This window comes from Alosa pseudoharengus, unplaced genomic scaffold, assembly GCF_046254945.1.
Source record: "Alosa pseudoharengus isolate Yale_2024_CS ecotype anadromous, Long Island Sound unplaced genomic scaffold, YU_APseudo_1.1 YU_APseudo_1.1_scf_22, whole genome shotgun sequence".
Taxonomy (NCBI): domain Eukaryota; kingdom Metazoa; phylum Chordata; class Actinopteri; order Clupeiformes; family Clupeidae; genus Alosa; species Alosa pseudoharengus.
Window position 1 is genome coordinate 29,073,430 of NW_027468680.1, and position 26,874 is coordinate 29,100,303.

Genomic DNA, 26,874 nt, shown 5'->3' on the forward strand with positions numbered 1-26,874 from the left:
AGACAGGATCTGAAATAGACGACTGTCAGCTATTAGTTGCTTTTACCCAGACATCCTGACAAACTAGACTGAGCAACATACTTTCACCCTATGTTAGTTGAAAAGCCGGCCTTGTCTGCACACATGGCTCACTGTATACATTGATAGCGCAGTTGGCAGCATGCGCTCCTTCATAAATCATACAGGTTGTGTGTGTGTGTGTGAGGGAAGTGTGAATAGACATTATTAGTCTACCTGTCTGGGTAACTGTTCATTAAATCATCCTTGGGACAGGTAGCACTAAGATCCTGTGTGATCTCTCACCTTCGGCATTCCAGCGCTTCATATTCATACAGGGAGCAAACGAGGTGAGGCCAGACGCCCCAGGAGCCGAGAGGAACATGCTCCAACCTGGAGCCTAGTACTGTTAAACCATCAACCCAGTAATGACTTACGTTTTATGATTTCCATGGAACTGCTAACGCAAACAGCCCGCCCATGCCAAAGTGCTGACTAACCATTGTGGGATGCTAAAGACTGTATTTATCATGTGCTGCTAAATATGCAACTTAAGTGCTCATCTAGCACAGGGGGTATTGTGAAACTGCTCTCTGCTGACCCCTTGCTGAAGTCTGCAGGAACTGCAGGGAGTGTAGTGTCCAGAGGGACAGTGATCACAAGATTGCTGTATGGAGATAATGGTGTTCTGGTCTGAAACTCAAGGTCAGCAGCTACAGACTTCTTCAAGTTCATGTTTGGAGCTTACTGTACATCTGATGTCCATGCACCCAAGACTGACAACAGGGAAAAGGGGTTTTGGCTCCTCTTCACCTAAGAATCTGCACATTGGTGCTTGTGGACTAATCATCACATGAGAGATTCTTTAACCACTGAGTTTCACCATCTTTGTCGCACTCACTTACCAGTACTCATCTCTCTGTCTCATTCTCTCTCTCTCTCTCTCTCTCTCTCTCTCTCTCTCTCTCTCTCTCTCTATCACTCTCTCTGTCTGGTGGGCTTAGGAATGAGAGTGTGGTGAAGTAACAGGTAATTGAGGTCTGGAACTGGTTTGGGTTTCATGTCCTGTGCGTCAATGACCAGACATGGGTCAACATGCGAGCAGGTGTGACGCGAATCTCTGCACCTGTGGGCTGTATGCCATCACACACACACACACACACACACAAACATCATCACACACACACACACATACATACACACTAACAATGACCACACAAACATATCTATATCTATACAAACACAGACAGTGCAAACACACACACACACACACAGACATACAAACATACCCAGACACACGGACACACACAGATACACACACAGACACACACACATGCACACACCTTTACACCTGTCTGTGACATATTTAGCTTGTTTGCCTGCCTGCTGACAGTGGGGCAGGAGAGTAGCCGTGCCCACGCTCTCCCAGAGGATGCTGGGAAGGCGCAGGGCAGAGAGGGAGAGAGGAAGAAAGAGAGGGAGAGAGGAAGAAAGAGAGGGCTGTATTTGTGTGAAAGCAAGCGCTCGCATGCCACCGCCCCGAGGGGTGGAGGATGCCGAACTTGCGTGCCACAGCCTCGTTGAAACGTCTGGAGAACTGGGTCCGTTTTCAGGCGCACAGAGAAGGGAAAAAAAGCCAGTTCCTTTGCAATTTCCACGGCTGCTGTTTTCCTTTTTCTCCAGAACATTTTCTACAGTTGAAATTCTCTTCTTTCTTTTTTGAAAGTAAAGGGAGGAGTGAGTTGTAGTGAAAGAATGAAAGAGAGAGAGGGATAGAGAGAGAGAAGGGGGGGGGTGGGTGTGCTCTGCTTTTTTTTCTGTTTCCAGAGTCTAGCAGGCACAAGAGCGGGGGGCTCGTATCTGATTTCACGCAAGGAAAATCTGAGCTTTCAGCTGCTGTTGATTCGGGAAAAGAGGAGTCGGCTCTGCTAATTCCTCGCGGACTCCCGGAAAGCTCCCGCTCGCTCTCCCTGCCCGTCGCCAGCAGAATGTGGGCTCACTGCCAGGACAAGGCGGGGAGGGTGTGGGGGTCTGGAGGGTGTGAGAGACTGTGTGTGTGTGTGTGTGTGTGTGTGTGTGTGTGTGTGGAGGGGGGAGGCTGAGGTGACACTAAGTAGCACCTCACCCGAGTCCCATTCAGCTGAGCTGTCTGGCTCCATTATGGACAGTGAGTGGACACTCGACTCAGCATCGTGGGAGGTGCAGCAGCGCTACTCTTAGACTGAGCGAGAGTCCAAGTGGACCATGGCAACCACAGCCTGGCACACGGCATCAGAGAATCTGTGAGTGCCACAGACACTAACTGGCACACACTCGCCGGCTGTCTGAAATCCACCCTGTGCATTTTTTTCCTCCTTGAAACGGTCTTGAAGGAACTCTCTCTAACCTCCTTTGTTCCTGTTAGGTGTACGCCAGAATGCTGAGCTTGTGGTAAAATACACACACACACACACACATACACACTCATACACACACACACATTCATACACACACATGATCCCCATTAGGCTCAGCTGAAATGTGTTGACTCGGCTGTAGGGACGGCAGAGAGGGGACGGACCCCAGAGGGCAAGCTGGCACGACCCACCGTCTCGGATGTTCCCTCTCTCCCCCCTTTCTCTCTCTCTCTCTCTCTCTCTCTCTCCTTTCTCTGTTTCTTTCTTCCTCAGTGGCAGACTCATACCGTTTCTCACTTTTCTCCAGAGTTTGACTGTTTTCAGTCTTTTATTCCCTCTTTCTTCTTTCGTTCTTTCTTTCTTTCTCTCTCTCTTTCTCTCGCTCCTTTTCTCTTACTTAGAGGATGTCTGAGTATTCTGGGATTTTTATAGAGGACATAGCGTTCTGGAGTCATAACTGACAAAGTCTGTGAATATGTGGTTGACTCTTGTGTGTGTGCGTGTGTGTGTGTGTGTGTGTGTGTGTGTGTGTGTGTGTGTGTGTGTGTGTGTGTGTGTGCGTGCGTGCGTGCGTGCGTGCGTGCGTGCGTGCGTGCGCGTGTGTGTGTGCGTGTGCGTGTATGAATATGTATTTTCACACATCTAGAATATACCTACTCCTGTAAGCACGTTGGCCTGTACCTGCATACATCTCTGTGTGTGTTCTCACCTGAGTGGGTTGTTGGCTTTGCCCAGAAGTCCACTAGTCTACACTGAAGCGTGTAACCCTGGTCCGCGCGGAGGTTAGCCTCATTTGCCTACACTAGAAACGGCCTTCGGTTGCTAGCGCTGGGGCGCGGCCCGGGCGTGTGTGTGCACAGAGGGGCTGCGAGACCACCCATGCAAATGCTGGATCTCACCTGTGAAGTGTGTTTACACGACCCCAATGCAAACCGGGGCTGGGGGGACTTGATGGCTCACAGCTGTGGCGTGGTGTCCCAGGCAAATGAGGTGGTGTGGCCGAGAGCGGGATTGGTAGAGAGAACTGGACGCTCCGTGACGCTCAACGAAAGATGCGATTACATAGTGGCTGGCCACTTCCATGCAGCGCTAACCTGTTTGTGTTTGCACTGATTGATGTGTATCTGTGTCCTGTGTGGGTTTGCTCATGTTTACTTTCTTCTCTTCTGATGATCCCGTCCTGCAGTGGCTTTGCTGCGTGGCCGAAGGCTGGTGAGGGTCAGACAGAGATGGAGCGCTGGATGGAAATGACGGGCCTCCCACAGGCCAAAGAATCGGAGACTTAAATGAACACAAATGAAGGCCGCGTGTTTGTGCAGGCACCCAGGGCTCCTGCCACCACAGCCCCATGTCGCATGCAAATCCCCCCCCCATCTTACTGAGAGTGATACGCATGGACATGAGGCTGTATAAAACAACAGGCATGACTCAGGACGACACTCTGCAGCTCACGCAGGTGCGCCCGGGCACAGACGGATCAGGTGGAGGTGAATGCAGGAGGTGACCTACAGTACACACGACGGCTGAGTGCTCTTTGCCTCAGAAGACTAGATGACAAAGTCACACAGGAACCCACACAGAGATGATTGCAGGCTGCATTGAATTACCAACATTCCTTCACTCTTTTTTCCCCTTCTCGTCTGTGTTACACAAACACACATTAATGCAATGTCTGTCAAATCTTTGATTTGTACGCATGTGTTTAGGTGAGTGTGTGTGTGTGTGTGTGTGTGTGTGTCTGTGTGTGTGTGTGTGTGTGTGTGTGTGTGTGTGTGTGTGTATGTGTGTGTGTGTTATTGAAACAGCTCTGTAGGGCCAGGTGACTCTCGCTGGCCTCCACATCCATGGCTGCTTTCTCTAGTAAATATCCTGCTTGGCAGTTATGCAATCGCATGAAATGAAAACAGCCCATTCCTCTCTCAGGGAAGCCACTGCCGAGCGAGAGAGTCACAGATCCTTTACGAAAACTCAAACTCACGCATGTGTCTGTTCACAAGGCCATTAATCATTCAGAGGGCAGACACATGAAGAGAGGAAAAGAGAGAGAGAGGGAGAGAGAGAGAGAGAGAGAAGGCAATGAAAGAGTGGAATTTTTAATTAGTCAGTCACAGAGTGCCACCCACGGTGCCACACGCAAATGTCCGTGTGATGGTGAAGGAGGAGGAGGGGAGTGTGGCCATGATTCAGTATTCGTTGGCGTGCGGCCAGCCTTGGCGGGAAAAGCGGTGGCCATATTGCCACGGGGCGTGCAAGGGATGCCAGCTGGGTGAGGGCGGAGCAGAGTGGGCGTCGGAGGAATGCGCCAGCACCAGCACTGCCCGCGGCCACAACCCAACGCCTCAGAAGATACGCCAAGGCCAAAACTCACACCGCACTGTGCCAGTGAGAGAGCCACGCCGAGCAGGCACACCGCAGCTCCTCTACATATCCTCCCCCTTTCTCCTCTTGCCACCACATCTGTTTACTCACTTGGGCCTGTCACCCCAGTGCAACACACCCCTTTCCCACCCTCTGCTAACCTCACTGAGCCATATCATCTACAGTTTCCTCAAAAAGAAATGATCGAATACATTTTTAATTACTTATTGATGCCCGATTCTACATTTTAATCAGTAGACTCACATTTTGATGCCCGATTCTACATCATAATGAATAGAATCACGAAGTCCTGTATCATGTTCTAGATCATGTTGTGTGTGTGTGTACTTCAGTGTTGAGTGTTTGTGTGTGTGGTGAGGTGGTGTTGCAGCGGATGTCTCACCTGTCCAGCGGAGGTCCTCCTCCACCTTACAGGGCTTCATGCCTCCTGAGGGGTCCATCTGCTCTGACCACAGGGCTGCACGAGAAGAGCACAGACAGAAACAAACGATCACTGATCAGGCCTGCACATTCCCTGTTTTTCACTAGTGTGGGGACTACCACACTCCACTTCAAAGCTTTACGGCCTTGGCCGCCTGGCATGCTACAGAGTGTAATTGATACATCAATCAGACACATTTGACTGATGCAGAAATGCCCCTGGGCTTTTCAACCTGCTCCATGGAAGCTGCTGATGACAAACAATTCAGGCATTTCAGATTGTTCACACTAATTTTGATTTGTTTTGTCTTGCCAGCAGACGCTTGTTTTGGGGAGTGACGCGCTGACTGCTAGATTGTTACACACATATATGAACACACACACAACCGCACACAAACACACACACACGCACACACACACACACGTTCCCACATGTGGCAGGGTGGGCCTCAGTTCCCTCTCCACACGTCACAGTGGTCATGTTTATGCCTTATCGTGCTGCCGTGGTTGGGGGAAGGCCGCACATTCCTGGTGTTATTGGCATCACGTTCTAAACGGCACATACCTATTCCGCATTCCTGCCGCACTGTCAGGGGGGACCAGGCGTGTGCGTGTGTGTGCGGCGTGTTTGAAACTTTCCACTGCTCTGACTCTGATGAGAATGGTTTGTTGTTGTTGGGAAACAAGGGTCATAAATTAAGTGTGTTGGGACACACCTGTGTATCGCTCTACCAGAGTGTATTTTGTCATTTGGCATTGTTTACGTGTGTGTGTGTGTGTGTGTGTGTGTGTCTGTGCATGTGTGTGTGTGTGTGTGTGTGTGTGTGTGTGTGTGTGTGTGTGTGTGTGTGTGTGTGAAAAACTCTGTGTTGTGTTCCAGATATGAAAGGCTTTCTGGGATTCCGCCTTAAGTGCTTCCAAAAACACCAGATCCTTCCATGGCCAACGTTTCAGAGGAGCATTGTGTGGAGCTGGAGGCTGCTGACAGGGCTGACTCAGCACAAGGGGCACAGAAAGAGAAGGAGAGAGAGAGATGGTGAGAAAGAGAGAGAGGGAGAGAAGGGGGGTTAAGAATGATAGGTGTATATATAGAGAGAGAGAGGGGGAAAGAAAGCTCTACTCTTTTATGTCCTATACATATGGTTTTGGCAACCAAAAGTCATTCGCTCATGCCAATGCAGCGCTGTAGGTTTGATCTGATTTGATTTGACAGACAGAGTGAGGCAGAGGGAGAGGAAGAAAAGGGTAGGAGGAAGAAAGAGAAAGTGAGATGGAGAGAGAGAGAGAAAGAGAGAGAGAGAGAGAGGATGGGGGGGCAGAGAAGTCTTACTGGCCTGTGATGTGATGAACAGAGAGCTGAGGAGATATTTTGGGGCTTTTAAGTTTGCATGTGACTGTGTGTGTGTGTGTGTGTGTGTGTGTGTGATAGGATACCAGTTGATCTAAGGGGTAAAAGAAAAAGTGAAATAAGTGGTGTGTGGGAGCGTGTGGGACTCTGCTTCACACTCAACGGCCACACCGCAGGGATGTGCCAATTTGACATGCAAATAGCGGCTGTTTGCTCTGGGTCGGAGATGGCTTAGTTGTTACAAGCCAACCATCACGTACCGTCAAACACTGTGGGAATCCAAGCCACTACTCCACCCACAGGCACATCGACCTTAAGCCCTCACACTCACACTCACACACAGACACACACACACAGACGCGGACACACGCACGGACACACAAACACACACATAGACACCACTCTGCAAACACTGCGCTATATAAAGACACACAAAACTGAGCACACTTGCACCCGTCTACACTAAATCCATACACTATCTCTCTCTTTTTCTCTCTCTCTCTCTCATACATACACACACACACACACACACACACACACACACACACACACACACACACACACACACACACACACACATCAAGCACGGCTGTAAGCGTCTGTGTTCCCTCAATGGCTCTGCTCTGATTCCTCGACTAGGCTCTCTCGAGCACCTCTCTCCACAATGGCAAATTCTTACACATAAATGGGCTTATTCACCAGTGGCACACTGCAGCTGCCGCCATTCCTTCAAGAAAATAAACATTTCCTTCAAATATTTTGATTGGCCGGGGGACAACGTCAATAGCGGCGCTACAGATTACTGCTGTTATTAAGATCGTCCCTTCAGGGGCGGGGCTAAAAGGATAAAAAAAAAGATACAAATGAAAAAAACAAAAAACAGAAATATTAATGTTGCGTAGTGTGTTCAGACGCTTGAAGGGCGGCGTTAGCATATGTCAGCTGATGAAGCAAGCATCACACACAGATGAGCGAATTAGGCTGACGGGGCTGGATGCTAGCGGACCCAAATAAACAGGCCTTGGCCTTGTGAACTACAGCGCTGGCCGGAGAGATGAAAGGGCTGCGGAGCCAAGATGGCGGCCGCATTTGCAAAGGGGTGTGCTACGCGCCCACCATAATGAAGCATGTCATTGAGACACTCTGAATGCCGGGCCTTGTGCCGGCTTCCTGTTTCGCTCTGGCCCTGGGCGTCGACAGAGAGAGAGAGAGAGAGAAAGAGAGAGAGAGAGAGAGGGGTGGGGGGGAGTGTTTAGGTGCCGGAAGAAGGGATCACAGCCACCATTTAGCTTATACGGGACATTTGATATGTCTTATGCACTCCCGCTTAAAACATTAGTAAAAAGAAACATGAAGGTCAAAAAACACCCTCTTCCAGGGCCCACGCCTCAGCCCCCTCCTATGCTTTCCTCTCCACTCCCCTCACCTCCTCTCTTTCCTCTCTCCTCTTTTCTCTTCTCTCCTCCTCCTCTGCTTTCCTCTCTCCTCTTTTCTCTTCTCTCCTCCTCCTCTCTTTCCTCTCTCCTCTTTTCTCTTCTCTCCTCCTCCTCTCTTTCCTCTCTCCTCTTTTCTCTTCTCTCCTCCTCCTCTGCTTTCCTCTCTCCTCTTTTCTCTTCTCTCCTCCTCCTCTCTTTCCTCTCTCCTCTTTTCTCTTCTCTCCTCCTCCTCTCTTTCCTCTCTCCTCTTTTCTCTTCTCTCCTCCTCCTCTACTTTCCTCTCTCCTCTTTTCTCTTCTCTCCTCCTCCTCTCTTTCCTCGTCTCCTTTCTTGGTGGAAGTCTGTCATTGGCCTTGTTTGTCACATCTCTCATTACAGATAGACCTCACTGAACTATCTATCATCTCATTCCACATACAGTATAAATTGCTGTCATCACCCCCCCCCCCCCACAATGTATTCATATTTTTTGTTATGTTGATCATTTCAGATGATACTTTTTTGAAGAGAGATTTGTTTGCACCTCAGATGGATTGCGGTGACTGCGGCGAGCAAGGAGAGGAACTCACCGAGGCCCACAGGAGCACTTCCCATATGCTGCCGGCTTTCGCCAGAGCAACACCACACAAACTACACCCTTGTCAGCATTACAGGGACACCTTAATCCTGGATGGGTTTTCCTTATCTTTGATCTTTCGTCTCTTTTTTAATGCGGAAACTCTACTCGAATAAGCGAAAGCGAATCCACTCCGAGCGCATCTGTCAAACAAAGCATCCGTTCTGTGGTCCGCCAGACGGGAAAGCCAAACGAGCCCAGGGGAGGACCATGAGGACTCCTGAGTCTTCCTCCATGGGGACCTGTGTCCTGAGCAGTCGTGAAGCGTCCTACACTCACCCCATTGTGCACTAAGCTTGTTACTCTTATTCCTGCAGTGACGCTGTGCTTGTACATTCTTAATGGGCTCCTTATGGGAAGCCTCTGATCGCAGTAGTATCAGAGGAGGGGTGGGAGGGACAAGGGGGTAGATGGTCCCAAACAACACGGCCTCCTCTTGAGAAGCAGGAAGTTGATGGTTGCTGCACTCTGATTCACTGCAAGGCGACTACAGAGATCACTGCATACAATGTTTTTTGATGTACCCAGGACAACTGCTGGAGGCCCTGAGGCCATTCTTGTGGTGTTGCACTGTTGTTAGTGGGAAATACCACAGCGTTGTTTCAGTCTGCTAATGCTGAGCACTCTGCTTGGGTTTTGGGTCTACTGGGGATCCTCTGGAGTCTGTGGGTTGTAGTGACCCCCTCCCCAAACACCCACCACACACACTGACGACTGCCTGCTGTTCACAAGGTAAGACGCAGAAGTGGAGCTCAGGGCTTTACGAGGTATTACCCCCCCCCCCCCCCCTCTCCTGCACCACCCCACCCAACCCCACGACACGCTCTGCCAGGAGCTTGTTTGATCATCGGCTGTCATCACTCAACCAGAAGCCGGGAGCCATCCACAATGGCCACACATGCACACACACACAACACACACACATGCACACACACACACACACACACACACACAGACAAATGTGCACACACACACGCATTATACAGGGGTTTTAGGGCTCTCATCAAAGCGCTGAGCACTTGACTGAATGGCAAGGCGGGTAATGCCAGCATCTGATATCTTACCTTTTGGCGAAAAACACAAAGGTGTTGGAACCGAGCAGTTCGTAAGATGATACAGCCTTTGAACGCACCATGGCCTGATTGGGTAGATAATATCGCCTTTGTCTTGGGGGTGCTTTTTTGTACGGGGTAGACGAGTGGAAGATAAAACATCTGGACAAGTCTGGCGGTGCTGCGAACGCTGCACACACGCGGCCGGGAAATGAGCTTGGCCTTTTGTCTGCCTTTTACAAAACGCACGTCGGAGGGGAAAGGCCAGAGCCCATGGGCCTGATTCGGTGGGGTCTGTGAAATCGAGTCCCCACTCCCCACACCCCGTCCTTTCCTTCAGTTCCCTTAAAACGAGTCTTATGGAATGCAGACATCGCTTTCTGGGTGCCTCTGCCACGCTTAAGGAAGCCAACAACATTCTCCGCATATCACCGCCGAAGGAGGAGGGAACGAAAAGAAAAAAAACACACACACCTACACAGACATATACAGACACACACCTGACTTTGGAAAAGCCAGAATAACAATTTAACCCCACTTGTCTGAGTGTTGGATTTGCTCGACTTGCACAGACAAAACCACACACAGATATGGGCGCTGCCTCTCACCCTCCCTCCCTCTCCCTCTCTCTCTCTCTCTCTCTCTCTCTATCGCTCGGCACGTCTCTTGGGCTCGTGTGTGTGGCTGTGGCCCAGTGCAAAACAGGTAGGGAGTGTGTAGAGCGGCGCCTGCCAGCACAGAGCTGAGAGAAGAGAAGTCCTCAGAGAAGTCCTGTCGCTGCACGCCTGCTAATGAGCTCTTAATTACTCCGTCTGTCTGGCCCACTAACATAGTACGCAGCGCTGGCACGTCATGTTTTTATGTGTGTGTGTGTGTGTGTGGGTGTGTGTTTGTGTGTGTGTCTGGCTGTCTGTCTCCCTGGGCTGGGTGTGTTTGTGTGTGTGTAACTACGGTCATGCTTGTATGCGTATGAGCGTGTGTGTGATAATGTGTGCCTATGTTGTGTTTTTCTTCTAAATCAATTTTCTGACAGTGCTCTGCTAGACGTGTCAGCACATTCCCTGATGTAATTTCACATCGAAGGCAAGCAAGGCGATCGCTCACTGGACGATGCCGCTTGCAGGGTGACAAAAGACCTACACATTGTGTCAAGAACATTTCTTTTAACAGAGCAGTCTAATTGCAAAGTGTTGAAGGCTTATAAATCTAACAAAGGCCTGTTCACGGTGTAGGAGACTGGAGGTGTGTGGCATGTGTTTATGTGTAAACAGAGCCGTATGTTTGCTAAATGTGACCTGTGATGAGGAGACTATTTCTGCTGGAGCCGAAATGGCAGCAACCGAGTCGTACAATTGTGCTATTTATACAGGCAGATGCCAGGCACATTGTGTCACATAGAAATCTGATGAGGAGGGTGGGTGGGTGGGGGAGGGGGGGAGCAGGGAACTGGTGTCTCTCTTGCTTGTATTAAATTATTTTACTGATGACTGTAGGGAAGTTTCTGTGTCACTTACATTACACATTAAGATATGTGCTTGAGGTAAGGACACACCTTTCCCTCCTCACAAACACACACACACACACACACACACACACACACACACTGCCGGCAGCAGAAATAGGCCCTTTTAATGTGTTGTGTCTGTGCTAGGGAGTGTGTGTTGTAATGGTGGATGCCTTTGAGCTGTGACAGCCCTATAAAAGGCTAATTCCTCTCCAAATCCCCCTGCAGCTATGGATATAGAGACCGAGACAGAGACAGAGAGGGGAGCAGCTTCAGCAGATCCGCTCAGCCCTGCGGCTCAAGCCCTCCACAGGCACTCACGCTCACTACAGCGCTGGGCAACGGAGCTCAAGAGGCATCCAGCCACCAGGAAAACTTCACAAGATCAGTGTGAGATCTGACAGCCACAATCACAAAGCTACATCTTTTTCTTTCTCACTCTAACTTTGTTTATTCTCTCTCTATATATACACACACACACACACACACACACACACACACACACACACAATTATGTATCACCTATTGCATTGCCCCGACCCCACCCATGAGAACCACTGAGTGGGTGGAAAGGTTTGGTGTGTCTTGGTGTGAAATGAGTATTTGTGTGTGTGCGTGAACGAAAGAGCAAGAGAGAGAGAGAGAGAGAGACATTGCGATCAAGAGCGAGGGAGAGCATAGGTGTGGAGTTGTCGCAGACCTCTCTTCACGGTTCCAGGCACAGAGAGACGAATGTGTCGAACGCACGCCGACATGAAAGCCTTCTTCTCATGAAACAACCTCATGCACAAATCAACACCTCCCACCATTACACTTGCAGTAAGGCAGACTATAGTCTTCACCTCATTATCTGCAATCAGCGCACAAACACAAACACTCTTGTTGGTTGAGGTGAGCATGTGGGTGCAGATGTGTTGTGTGGCTGAGAGATGCCTGAGGTCGGCATGGCAGAGGGACTTGAGCTTTGGCAACGCTGACCAACCTCTACCTGACCCTGTCCAGTGTCGTCCGACATACTCAGGGCACTCAGGGACAGATATACTAATCCACACACACACACACACACACACACACACACCCTACACTAACACACACATACAGACAGACAAAGACGGTTATGTACAAAAATAGGCACTCAAAAAAAAAAGTCAAAACGTGTGGGCACACACAAACGTAGACACACAGACATTCCTCCAGCAATTCCTAATCAAGCCCCTCTACCTGCTTGAGCCTGTTGCTGAGCTAAAACATACACTTGGCAGCCCTCAGAATCCCTTTGTTTGTCAGACTCGTCTCAGACCTGCTCTAAAGGCTCCGAGTGGGATCAAGCAGGGCTGTCTACTCTACGCCCAACCAAGGGCTGCACATAGGCCCAGCACAGGCCATGGCTGCCACTCCACCATGGAGATCTGTCCTACTGCTTTGCTTACCTTCAATCAGTTTCCAGACCAGTCACATTGTACACATATGATAGAGGCATACTGTTTTTACATTGCCAATTCAATTCAAAAGAGTGGGGGAGAAGGGGGAGTTGTCGTCGCACGGAGTGGCATAAAATATCTTTGGGGGCAGATGGTAGTGAGCTCTGATTTGAGAGGATTTATGTGTTGTTGGAAGAGGTTGGCCTACCTGGCTCTTTGTTCTTCCCTGATCGACAGCAGTTTAAGTTAAAACATGGCTGCGTGGCTTGGATTTTTAATACCTTTCAGTATGTCAGTTTGCGTGGTTCCATCAGTTCATGTGTAATTACTCATGTATGTTGTAATGTCGAATGTTGAGTGTGCTAGGATGAATATGATTATGTGTGTGTTAACGTGTGTGTGGGTCTATCTGAGTTTGCATATATAAAACTGTGTATAATTGGTTCTAATTCATAGGCAGAATCATGTGTAATATAGTGTTTCTGTAGGCGTGTGTGTGTGTGTGTTTATGTGCCATGGAGAGGTGAGTGGATGTCTCTCCTACCTCCAAGCTGAGAAGTGGACGAAGTGAAGTGGCCCTGGTGGGTTTGGCGGTTGCCATTGTTGGTCATCCTGAGTCTCTGGAAGCGCTCAATCTCACTCATGCGGTCTGTGAAGGGCATCTTCTGAGGATCCTCCATTTTCACTCTGTGACCTGCAGGCAGAGATAAATTCACGCTTTGGAATCACGTGATCCTGCCATCTTCCATCACACCAACACACACACACACACACATGCTCACATACACACACACACAGATTTTGTCTGTGCAGAAGTCCATGTGTTGCAAGTATGAAATCATTTCACACAACATTGCCGGGTAGCAGCAGAAGCACAAGACTTGGGAGAGCATGTGGTAAGATACGGAGGAAACAGGAACCATGAGGAGAACTATACCATGTCATGAGAGGCCCTATGTGTGTCACTGAGTTCTCAGCTCTCAGCCCCCCCCCTTCCTCTCTCAGTGAATCTGCAGTCTGCAGTTCCACCTCACTACATCCCTGCATTTCCCTGCTTCCAAAGCAGCCTGAATGACTCAGGATTTCTTGTGCCCTAAAAAAATGTCAGCATTAAGGTTGGAACCACAAACACAGAATGGAAAGTACTGTTCCTCAAAAAGACTTGGACCAACGGCAGACCCAAAATAAGAATCAAGTAACTGCAAAAGTAAAATGGTGGCTTGTTTGAAAGGTGTTGCTAGCTGTTAGGCGGCTTTGCAGTGCAGAGTCCTACACCAAGGTAACTAGCTCATGTTGGAACTGACTCTTTGCTGTGTGTGCAAAGGCTTTGCATGACTGGGTGGTGGACCTGCACCCAAAACAGATTCTTGGAAAATGTTTGCACATACACCTATTTTTGAAAGACGTTATATAACTTTAGCACATTAGGATTGTGCTTTAAACTGCCTCTCTCTCTCTCTGTGTGTGTGTGTGTGTGTGTGTGTGTGTGTGTGCATAACTGTGTGTGTGTGTGTGCATAACTGTATGTGTGAATGGTGTGTGCACAATTTTTGTTTTGCTCTTTCTTTTGGAAGAGAAGCACGCAAATACTAGTTGTAAGACCGTAGAAGTGAGAGTGGGTGTGGTTGTGTTTATATGTGCTATATGTATGTGTATGCACATGCAAAGTACAATAGCGCTCTATCACTACACTCCTTTGCTGCTAAAAAAAGTATCGTGCAAGTGCAAGAAACACAGCCTAATGGCCCCCATTATGAGAGAGAGAGAGAGAGAGAGAGCATGTACAGTCAGACAAGCTGTGGAATTGCAAAGCAGTCTGGTCAGGTCAAACAGACTGGTGGGGCACACGAGTCTAGGCCCAGGAGAATTCCCCTAGGAAAGTAACTTTGCAACTCCTCCACGTCAGTGAAATAACAAACGTACGTCTTCTCTAGCAATGTCTCTCCCTGTAAGCATCCTCAATCATACTTACAAGGGGTGCAGTGCTGTGGGACACTGCAGACATATTGCAGAAGTGCTCATTCTCAACAACCAGTGAAATTACTGATGAAGTACGTGAGCACATGAGGCTACCTCACAAGCCTTTTAGCCTTTGCCTTTAAGATGTCATCTTACTGAGGAAGAACTTAGTAAACTCAAGAAAGTAGATCTGTACAATGTAGAAACTGAGAAGTTCCAGGGCAAAGCATATGTTTGTAAAGCTTGACAAGAAAACAGCTCATTCTACATTCTTCACAGTCTGGGCTTTGTTTCTGGTTAACCATTTGAAGACCTCTGTTCTGGGCATTTAACACAAAGCAAGGCTTCCAGGTCCAGTTGAAGCATCAGACCTCTACCAAAAAAACAAAACAAAATCGGTCCTTGGACATTCAGCCTAGTCCTCCTTATGTGCTGGACTCCACATACGCTTTTTTTTTTTATATAAAGGACTAATCCCTTGAATATCTCTGGAACCATTTCAGAGGCAAAGGGGCACCCTTCATCTGTGGCACTTCAGATCCGTGCTCCTTACTGGATCTTGCTGTGTCTTCTAAACCGGGGCAACCGTCCAACCGTCTGTTGTCTCTTTGTCGGGCTGAGGTTGAGAACTTCCATCAAACCTTAATTCATGGCTTCACATGGCACACCCATGGTACTGTACATGGCACCTTTCAGTCACTTCATAGAATTGTCTCAATTGATGCCACCACACTGGTTGCTCCCAACATTCAGAATATCTTCCATCTTCTGTCAGTCAAGAGGAGTTGTTCCTCAACAACTCATAGGTTTCAAGACATGGTATATATCTAAGCTCATTGTCCCCACTGTACGATGCCTCCAGGGGAACTTCTCCACAATGGTGGTGTTCTTTGTCAGCGGGATCATCCCTGCCATAGAGAAGTCCACCCAATTCTCCTTTCCCTTCACCACTGCATTGACTTACCTCTTAACAGAGGAATCTGATACATGTCTTCATCATCCAGGCCCAGAGCAAGCCTTTGCAGAACTCCACCAGTGTGTTTGGGCCCTGCGAGGGAAACAAGCAATAGAGCGGTATCTAAGAACCTGTGTGGAGTGTCTCGGGTGGACCGCACCAACGCCCACTGCACCAAGCATGCCCAACCTGCCACCAGTCTTTTTCAGCAACAACCTTGTCCTCATGACTTGCGCCTATCTGGGTGAAAGTTGGTGAGGGCTAACAGCTTATCCTAACCGCATGCGAGCATCCAACTGTCCTAGCGTTGGGTGCTCTCTGTACACACTGAATCTGTTAAACATATTTCTCGTTTAAAATAGCAGAACAACACAAGCGACAGAAAGAAAATAGAAACAGGGTGTCCGGCCAAAGTTCAGATCAAAATGTCCCGCCGCATCGCGCTTTACACCACTGTGTCGCGTCACATCCAGTTAGGACAGTCCAATTGAAAACAACGTTATCAAACAGATTTTGTCGTTAACGCTCACTCACAACGCATGCAGTTCGGACACTGTGTAAGAGAAGTGGTTGTGGTTACTTTAATCTAAAGTCCGCTTCTTTATAAAGAGTCTGTGGTCTGCATGGTCTGAAAAGAGAACTACAAGTAGCCCATGTTATGAGAACATGTTCATAATATATTGGATAAGCTCACGGCATGGTCCATGTTTCAGAGTGGCAAAAGAAAAAAAGACAATTAAGAGCTTGCCTTGATCACCAGACATACTGCCAAAATAGCAACAACACATTTATCTACAATCAATCTCAAGAGCCATTGTTGATTTGACTTAATTACACTTACTCAGTGTTGGTTGTCACCTCTCATCTGAAAGTCCCTAATCTTCTGCAAGGGCCAAGCTTATGACGTATTGTGAAGAGGGAAGTGACACACTTTAGAGGGAAGTACATGAATACTAAAAGTCGGACGGAGAAGGGGTTGGTGTGTGTGTGTGTGTGTGTGAGAGAGAGAGAGAATGCGTGTGTGTGTGTGTGTGTGTGTGTGTGTGTGTGTGTGGCACAAATCCGTTCTGTGAAAGCTCGGCTACCCTAGAAGTTGTTTGACGCACAAAGTGAGCTGCAGAGAAAAAAAAAGCCCTGGAGTCTTCCTCACCACAAATACATACACGTGTGTGTGTCAGCACGCATGCACGCACACACACACACACACACACACACACACACACACACACACACACACACACACACACACACACACACACACACATACACACACTCACACACACACACACACACACACACACACACACACACACACACACAACCCAGCCATATCTTCTCTTATAGATCTCCATATCATCTCCACATGCACTCACATGAAACCACACATAAAACATACACACAAACACAGGATGAAAAGGAGGTGGGGGACTCTCTAATGGAGCTTGGCAACTTTAATGCAACTATCACTGGGCCAAGAGGAAAAACACACACACACACATGCACATGTGGGAGGGAACATGTGGACATTCTGTGGTTTTGAGCCTGGCATCTCCACAGAGTGGCCTAATGTGGGGTAATGGCCGGATTTGAATATTTTATCACGATATAAAGAGGGGCACCAGACGCGGTGATATGGATTTTGCCTGTGCTGCCTCTCTACTGAGCCCTGGGTAATATATCTCCCCCCTCCACCTCCACCTCCACTCTGCACCCATGGGCGATGTATCACTCGTTTACTGATCTGGCCTGTGTCCATTTGATGGCACTCACACACGTGTGTGTGTGTGTGTGTGTGTGTGTGTGTGTACGACTTGGGCAGGAGGTTGAAAAATGCTCTGTTTTGTTCTCCCAGTCATTTTCTGTGTCGCCTCCTGTATCTACAGTATCTACACACACATCCTTCAAAGAGCGAGCGTGCACATTCGCTGAAAGATTCGCTGAGGTATTGATAAGCCTTTCATAACACAACCTTAAGATGTGGTCTGCAACAATTCACATAGGCATATGAGGTGGGTCCATGTGCCCCAGATAGGCACACGCCCAAGTGCCAGTTGAGTCATCCGTGTATGCCACAGTCAAATGGCTCTGTCCCACTACACTTGGGAGAGGGCGAGAGGCTGGCAAAGGACTGTCTTCTGGCTCATTTGTGGTGATCTATGATTAATTGGCGGGTTGCTTGGGGATGAAACTGAAGCTTTCTATAGTCTCTCTCTCTCTCTCTCTCCCTCTGTGTGTGTGTGTGTGTGTGTATTGGGCTTTGGCACACACACTCTGCAGCTCCAGCAGGCAGGTTTGGATGCCCACGACTGCCTCTGCTGCCACCAGGCCTGCTCCTCATTATCACCCCCATCCCATAATATCCCATAACAACTCCCGCACCCCCCCCCCGCCCAGCACGCAACCCCTCATTTACTCTGTCCCTCTCTCTCTCCCTCCCCACTCTGACCACAATTTCCCTCTTTTCACTTGCTGCGTTTCCTTTTCTTTCCGTTGCTCTCTCTATCTCTCCCGCACCATTTTCTCTTTTTCTCTCTATCTCTTCTACTCGCTCTCTCAGGCCTTTCCTCTTTCTCACTGCCACTGTCTGAGATAAGAACAGCTCCAGTCATCGCCCCTCTGAAGCCAGCTGGACATCGACAGACCCTCGCCACCGCTCTCGTGTCGGAGATCTCAGCTTACTCCTCTTCTGGACTGCTGCCTCCCTTCAAGTCCAAACACCCACAGCAGACTCAGAGCAGAGCCACACGACTGAACGTCCCCACAAGACCGTTGGAGTCTGTGGCGGTATCTGTCGAGGGGGCCCCTGGCTTTGTTAAAAACATGGCATCTCACTGGGAGGCTGCTGATAAATGCTCTGAGCTGTTTCCCAAAACCTTGCTTGAGGTGTGACCCTCGTGTTGTTGTGACCACCAAGGGTACACCGCACACACACAGAGGGGGTGGGGGTGTCAAGTCTGAGGTTTTTCAGGGCCCGAAGTCAGCATGGGTGTGGTGGTGGTGGTGGTGCTAGTGACAGAGGGGGCTGTGGTCAGTATAAATATTTCATGTATCAGGGTGCACTTAGGTGGGTGCGTGCTGACTTTTCTAGTAATGATATCATAACCACAAGGCAAATGGAGGCTGCCTGTAGGGAGGAGGCCCGCGCTGCACTCAGCCTTGGCCCCAGAGTCACACGGAGAGGCACCATTACGTTTACTGGCCCTCTGATCTGCACAGAACCACTGCTTCTCTGCACGGAATAAGCACACCCTCAAACATAGAGTACACAGAGGGGTGTGCAACTGCAGAGTACGGGTGAAGTGCAGAACCCTCGTAGGTCTCTTCCTGTAAAGACCAAGCTATGTTCCATAGTTTATTTCTCTATCTTGCATTATTGTTATTATTGTGTTATTACGTTAAGCAAGGTTTTGGGAAATGACATCTCGTCCTAGTGAGTTCCTAACTACTAGGACCTAGTGAGCTCTTAACTACTCTCCCTATGCAAATAGGACCTAGTGACTCACTGAGTGTGCAGCTACAGTGCACCCAACAATTCTTTAGACTACATTTCCTCATCTTTATATGATCTCCCTCCTTTCTCAACTTCACTTCCTTCAGCTGAGAGCTCCATTTCTCCCTGACTGAGAGACATATGTAACACAGGCACTCTGTGTTAGCAGGACGGGAGTTCTCTCTCTCTCTCTCTATCTCTTTCTCTCTCTCTCTCTCTCTCTCTCTCTCTCTCTCTCTTTCTCTCTCTCTGGTCAGGAGCTGGCCCGGAGCTCTACTCTATCTCCACTGTAAATGGCCCTACGTGCTTTGGCTCAGGCTCTGCTCGTTCGTGCACCGGGGCATATTTGAAGTGCAAATATTTGTCAGGGAATCATGCAAACGGGCCTCGATACCGGGGGATTGATAACACACTCCCTGATTGATTCCCCCGGTAGGATCCTGTGCGCTACGCCCCGAAGCGCTCTGAGGCAGCTCCACAGGTATGGCCTGTGATAGGGGCCACGTCTGCCGCCACGTTTCGCCTCCGAGAGGGACGGATTCAGAAAAGGCGTGCAGCAGGAGATGGCCTGGCTGGTGGGGGCAAAGGGGAGAGCATGGCGAGGTGTTTACTGTTCCCTCTGTGAGTTTGAGGAGGTTGGCCAAGACCTACTGCTATCGGTCCTATTGAGGGACCGATCGAGGCATTGTGAAACCACAGAGTGTGTTGGCTTGCTCTTGTGTGTATGTGATTGAGTGCGTGTGTCAGTGTGTGTGAGTGGCTGTTGTGAGATGAAAAGGTGTGCGTGTTCATGTAATCCAGTGCATTTTTGTATCTACAAACGCACCAAATCATATCAAACAATGTAAAAAGTCAAATTTGTGGACGTGTCAGATAGATGATCTGTTGACAAAATATGCGTCACAGTAGAGGTGTGATGTGAGTGTGTGTGAATGTGTGTGTGTTCATTTGCAGTGGAAGGAGACGTTTCGAAGTCGGTTGGCGTGCAGCGCTGTGCACCTGTCTTCCTCTTCCTGTGTTAGGCACAGCTCTGGATGGGGGCCTCCTTTCCGCCCCTCTGCATCTCCCATCAACACCCTCAACTCCCCCCCCCCCCCCCCCCCCACCCCACCCCCACACGACTTCCCCTCTGTGAGGCTCACTGCTCCCAGTCAGACGGAACGAGTTGATGGCAGTGCTGTCTTGGACCGGGGCGCACTCTTGAGAGTAGCTGGGGGAGGATGTGGCTTTCGCTTTGCATGAGGAATGACGCCTGTGTGACTTTCTTCTTACGTCCCCAACTCTCTTGAGTCAAAGATGTGTGCAATTTTTTCTTGGAGTGTCTTACAGTCACTTATATCTTTCTAGCCATATTTAGATCCATGTCACTTTCACTGTTTCCATCTGCTTAATGACAGGGTTGCTTCAGAACAGAACAGATTTGTGACTCTCAGGAAGTGACTAGTCAGCTGTGGACAGAATGGTGCACAACTAAACTCCTCCAAAGAAACTGCTTTAAAACGTGGATAGAGGCTAATTTAAGAAAACATATAGGCCTTTTCTCCTTCTCTCTCACTCCCACTCTTTCTTTTGGTCTCACGCCCTTTGACTCTCGCTCTGTTTTCTTCCTCTTTCTTCTTCTTCTATGTCAGAAGAGGAATAATGCACTGCGCATGCATATGTGACACTTACTATGGGCTACGTGTGTGTGTGTGTGTGTGTGTGTGTCATATATGTGTGTGTTTGTGTGTATAAGGGATGGGTTGTGTTTGGATGGAGGGCATGTCTGGACTGGAAAGATGAGGGGATAAAAGCAGGGAGGAGAAGTGTATTGTAAAGCACCCGGATCCCCCCTGGAACAATAAGCTGGAGCCCTGCACCTCCACACCAGCAATCCTCCCCCTTTGTGTCAGCTCCATGCACACCGCTGTGTTTGGAAACCAGCAGGCATGTGTGGCTGCATGCACTTGTGTTGGCTTTCTAGTTCCTCACTATTCAGCGCTCTTTTACACAGTGTGTGTGTGCGTGTGTGTGTGTGCGTGTGTGTGTGTGTGTGTGTGTGTTGAGATTGACCGTGTGACATGTCCTATTTAGATGCTGGAGGTGAGAGGCTGAGAGTTGCTCTGAGGTGACTGCAGCGTGGGTGCAAGAGCCAGCAAGGTGTTAAAACGGTGGGCTTGGACTGAGGGGACTTTCACTCCATCTATGTTTGCGGCTCAAGAGAAGTGTCTGTGTGTGTGTGTGTGTGTGTGTGTGTGTGTGTGTGTGTGTGTTTTGGTGCAGGTGTGACAGTGTTTGGGCTTGTGTGTGTGTGCGTATGTGTGTTGGTGTACGTACATGAGGCATGCACTGTGTATGAGAAAGAGAGAAAGAGAGAGAGAGAGAAGGTGCGCATATGTGTGTGTGTATTTCTCAACTCATTCCCATCAAGCTTTCAAAGCTGTGGGACCGTGTTGCAGCTCTAGCTGTCAAATGCGTCAACAAGACGCCAGCAGATGTGTCAAACGGTTTCGGTTTTACACTTCAGCAGAGAGAGAGAGAGAGAGAGAGAGAGATTGGTACACACTGTCCTGTTTAACAGGAAGGCAAAGCTTTGTATTGCAGTCTCAAAAGTGTATGCAAACATGTACATCTGTTCATTACAAAAGGTTGCTACTTGTACAAATACTCTCCTCACAAGGGATATCTACTCACACCTAAGCCATGTGGAACCACCCAGTGTGCTACTCTCCCAGAGAAGTGAAACAACTTTAATCTCTTCTGTCAACTCTTCATTCACCTCCACTATAGTCAAACCCAAAACTGTCCCTGTTCTCCTGCCATCCATTTCACAGTCTAGCAGACCTCTAATCATGATTGTGTGAAAAGAGAAAGGAAGCCAGAAGAGAGAGGAGAGGAGAGGAGAGGAGAGGAGAGGAGAGGAGAGGAGAGGAGAGAGTGGAAGAAGGGAGAGTCACTAGACTAGCCCCCCCCCCCACTCCTCCGCTCTCTGTTTGCCGTTGGGATTACTGACTCTCCCGCTTTACTGGAACGTACATCACGTCTCGGTCCATCCGTTTATTTGCAGAATTTTCCCCGCTGTTAAAAGTGCAGAAAAATAAATAGCTGAATCACAGTGAGGGCCGTGTGCTGCCTGCTTTCCAGTAACCTGCACGCGCGGACGCCCCACAGCCAAACCCGCCGCCCTCCCCAACGCAGAAAAAGGAGGAGGAAAAGGGTCAGTTTATTATCATAACGCAGTAATGGAGAAAACAGCCCTCTGCGCCCCCCACCACCCCCTCCTTCCTCTACACTCATGGCCCATTAGCTTTTCTAAAACGAGATGTAAGCTCTTATTAAATTAGGCTGAAGACGCGGTAACAGCCCTGCTCCTGCGCCTCAGCATAAACATGGATGCGTGCCTGAGTGTGTGTGTGTGTGTGTGTGTGTGTGTGTGTGTGTGTGTGTATGTGTGTGTGTGTGTGTGTGTGTGTCTGTGTGTGTGTGTGTGTCAATATAGTGTGTGTGTATGTGTTTATGTATGTACCTCAGTGCATGTGCGTATGTGTGTGTATGTGTGTGTGTTTGTGTGTGTCTGACTGAACATGTGTATGTGTCAGTATGTGTGTGTGTGTGTGTGTGTGTGTATGTATGAGAGAGAGAGAGGGAGAGTATGTGTGTGTTTGTGTGTATGTGTGTTAACTGCAAAGTGTTTGGGGTAATGAGGGCAGGGGAAATAAATGAAGATGCAAGTCAAATCAAATGGCCCTTCATTAGCACTGAGGGGACACAAGAAAAGAGTGTTGCATTTCTCAGGAATCTGTGAGTGTGAGTGAGTGTGAGTGTGAGTGTGAGTGTGTGAGTGTGTGTGTGTGAGTGAGTATGAGTGTAAGTGTGAGTGAGTGTGTGTGAGTGTGTGTGAGTGTGTGTGAGTGTGTGTGAGTGTAAGTGTGAGTGAGTGTGAGTGTGAGTGTGAGTGTGAGTGTGAGTGAGTGTGAGTGTGAGTGTGAGTGAGTGTGAGTGTGAGTGTGTGTGAGTGTAAGTGTGAGTGAGAGTGAGTGTGAGTGTGAGTGAGTGACTATGTCCCCAACTTCCCGGCTCCTGACTCTGTCTGTGGCGGCACTGTTTGACGTCAGGACAGAGACAAGGCATTCCCTGTGTGTGGGAGTGTGTGCAGAACACAAGGAGTAAAAGAGGGAAGGAAATTAAGAGGTTGCATGGCTGTGTGTGTGTGTGTGTGTGTGTGTGTGTGTGTGTGTGTGTGTGTGTGTGTATATATGATTAATATGAATGCATCTGCCCCAGTTAGAGTGGTCGGGATTGCACGCATGTGATGCCACCACACTCAATGACAGACAAGGTGAGTGTGTGTGTGAGCCTTTGTGTGGTAAACGCACATGCCGCCTGCATACAGTACATCTCAGGCCTAATTGACTGATTGGATTTGATTTAGCGCCCCAGGAATGGCAGATTTGTGGGTAGATTAACCAAAGGGATGGGACGAGGGGGGGGGCAGATTTATCCCAAAAAGAGAGGCCCATATTCAACCTCCAGCCTCCAGAAACATTCCTCGCGATTTATCAGCAGGCCAATATTTGCTCAGCCCATAATCAGAGACGGCGAGTGTGACGACGAGGGCTGACCTCAAAGAGGGTGGCAGCCGCTGCCTCGGGTTACCGTGAGCGGCAGGAGTGACAACGTTTTACGAGCCCAAAACAGAAAAAAAACATCCGAATTTAAACGCACAGACATGGCTCCCCTCTCTGCCCCTGACATTCATAAACAGCTTTAAAATGGAGCAGAGCTAATTCTCCATTAATGATAATAATGCCTTGTAGTGATGTGTTTTCATCTGAAATGGGTCCCTTATGGCACCAGAACCCTATTAAAACTCTCCCTTTCTGTCTCCTTTTCTCTCTCGCTCTCTCTCTCTCTCTCTCTCTTTTTCTATCATTGTCTCTTTTCATGTTGACTTTGCTGTTGACTTTGCTGTTGGCATGGATGCACACTCCCAGGCACTGAAAAAAAGCTCCCTTCTCTGTTTCAACATCAAAGAGGCCTTTCCAGTTGTTGTCTCTGTACGGGAGAGCCTCTCAGGTGATTTCTGAGGCGTGGGTGTGGTCCCTATTATTTACAGGTGAACACACCTGCCAGGTGCTCTCCATGTACACACACACACACACACACACACACACACACACACACACACACACACACACACACACACACACACACACACACACACGCACACACACACACACACATACTGCTTTGTTTACAGGAGGCTGGTATCTTGAAAAATGACTTGGCCAGTGACACTACTTACATTATTTGCATAGAAGGTATAGTAAGTAGTTTTTTACTAGTACTCTATCCCAGTGTGTGTTTGTGTGTGTGTGTGTGTGTGTGTGTGTGAGAGAGGAGGTTTGCTTTGGTGGCTTTCACTGCAATGATGTGCATGTGTGTGCTGCATTAAACACAACAGTCCTTCAGCTTATCTCCCTGACTGCATCATCCTGGGTGGAGTGGGTGGGACTCATTTATAGAGGTGGCGAGTGCTAATTTCAGTAAACTGTGTCAGGGTGTCAAGGGAGGGTCTCAACACATAGATCATAGACCTTTTTTGATCATACCTTTTTCTGTCGCATGGCCTCTTTCCTATGCTGATGTGGCCTGGCGCAGGCTCTGCGATCAAGTAAGTCATTAAGAGTGAGAGCGAGAGAGGAGAGTTCCATGGTGTGGGAGGATGTGGGAGGATGACTGTGTATGTTCGTTTGAGATTCAGGACCTTCAAGGACCAGTGACAGTGTTGTAGTATGAATGACCTTTTGTGTAAAAATCTTCATGTGCTGCAGGCAGAATAAGAAATTCAACCCAAAACTCATTTTCTTCTTTTTCTTTTTACATCTGTGTCGCTGCATTTGTATAAGCCCCTGAATATGCAGGTGCATGTTTGTATGCAAGTATGCAAACTGCCGCTTTCATTTAGATTGAGTTAGGGACCATTCGGTATTTATGGAATGGACCACCGGAGGAAAATAGGGGAGGGTCATGTCTTTTTATTCTTTGTTGAGGGGAGGGTCACCCAACTCTTTTCAGTCTAGGAGGGAGGGTCACCCAACTTTACTTTTGTATTCATGAAAACAGCAAAATTTAGGCCGTTGCCCTCGCGTCTGATAGCCCTCGCACCTGGCCAAAGATGACATAAGTGTTTATTCTTTATTGTAGCCTAAAGCTTAACGAGGCCTAAAGTCCCAAAACAACGATCAATGATCATCAAATTTCTCTCTCATATTGCTCCTCATAACCACCTGGCACGTCCGAATCCCAGGACATAACGCACTGGACCTCATAATAGGCTCGAGATATAATTCCAAAGGGGACAGATAGGCTAGGCCTACTGCATTTAAAACTTAAAAAGATTGAACAAACCTTCCCGACCTTTGAAATTGCGATCAGTGATTGGCATCGGGTGAATGAAGCTTTTCGAAGTTGAATAGGTTATTAAAAACTATTTGCGCTCCTCCATGTCACAGGAGAGACTAGTGGGCTCGCACTTCCATGAATTGAAAAAGATGTTAGGCTACCTGCAAGCTGGCCTATGATTTCATTGCTGAGTTTGTTGCAAGGTAAGCAAGAACATGTTTTTTTTTCTGAGTCAGGATATGGCGAGTCAATGTCATTTATTTGTCCAATACCTACATACCATGGTGCACATCTTATCAATAGTTTGAATGTCGTGTTTCTGCTCATTGACAAATAGCGTTCAGCACAGTGTTCGCCTTTGTTATTTGGTTTCGTGATGTAGGCCAGGGGTTCCCAAACTTTTCCACGACAAGGCCCCCCAAATACCACTAGGTTCTGGCCAAGGACCCCCTTGATGTGTTATTAAACCCATCAACAATACTACGGCAAATGTAAAAATACATTAAGCTAATCCTAATAATTATTTTAGCCACAAGCACTTCGCGATGGAGCATACAGTGTGTAAAAATTGCATTTGGGACTTTCTTCTATATGAGAGCTATCATTCTACTATTATTCCCAGTCATTATCATGGAGAATATAATGTTCAGATATGCAACAAATTATTATAATGGCATTGTATAACAACCCAATAGGTATATTTTACATTTTTCAAATGTATTTATTTGTTGCTTTTATTCCAACTTGCTGAGGCCCCCCTGGAACCCCATCGCGGCCCCCCAGGGGGCCCCGGCCCCCACTTTGAAAACCACTGATGTAGGCTACCCTATGATAAACGGCTTATGGCCAAATATGTGACTCAGCTAATGTTAGGCTATAGGCTATACAATTTCCCCACTTAAAGACAAGCTGGTGTAGCTTATTAGCCAACTATTAAAATGCGCCGACAGTAGGCTACGTGTAAAGTAGGCTATGATGTTATGCACGTAAGTGAAAGGGCCTTGCACCTGTCAAGTTCACACAGGGCCTCATACCCCCTTGCGACGGCCCTGCAGCTCCTCCTAAGACAGCGGGAAATAAAGTTCAAATACGTGATAAACCCGGAAAAAGTTGACATAGGTTATGTTTCGGTCCCGGTGATTATTTGTTCAATTGTGCAAACGACAGCCTTTTCAAGGCATTTCAAGGAAGGAGTGGTATGCAAGCTCCCAAATTGACCCAGTACAGAAGGCATCAATAAATTGTTGGGGAGGGTCATGCGTTTTTTCTCAATCACTTTGGAGGGTCATAGAAAAATTTCTTGCTGGCGAGGGAGGGTCACGTCTTTTTTGACTAACTCCCAAAATTCCTCCGGTGGCCCCTTAAATAAATAACGAACAGTCCCTTAGTGATTGATGAGTGTATGTGTTTGTATGTGTGTGTGTGTGTGTGTGTGTGTGTGTGGGTGTGTATGTGTATGTGAGGCTTAGTCTTGTCCATCAGATTCACCAACTCAGTCTATGAACATTAATACAGTG

At 48.3% G+C, this 26,874-nt stretch overlaps 1 protein-coding gene across 3 annotated transcripts in view; it reads right to left on the bottom strand.

Annotated features, from left to right (window-relative positions):
- runx3 (RUNX family transcription factor 3) overlaps positions 1–26,874 on the bottom strand; it is a 58,430-nt gene that overhangs the window by 4,088 nt on the left and 27,468 nt on the right. Inside the window, exons 6-8 of one of the 3 annotated variants that reach the window (XM_076299630.1) lie at positions 15,493–15,576; positions 13,114–13,263; positions 5,155–5,229 (exon numbers count right to left, since the gene is read on the bottom strand). In XM_076299630.1, coding sequence (XP_076155745.1) covers positions 5,155–5,229; positions 13,114–13,263; positions 15,493–15,576 — 309 coding nt within the window. The remainder of the gene's footprint in view (positions 1–5,154; positions 5,230–13,113; positions 13,264–15,492; positions 15,577–26,874) is intronic. The other 2 variants (XM_076299631.1, XM_076299632.1) reach the window with 2 other exon arrangements.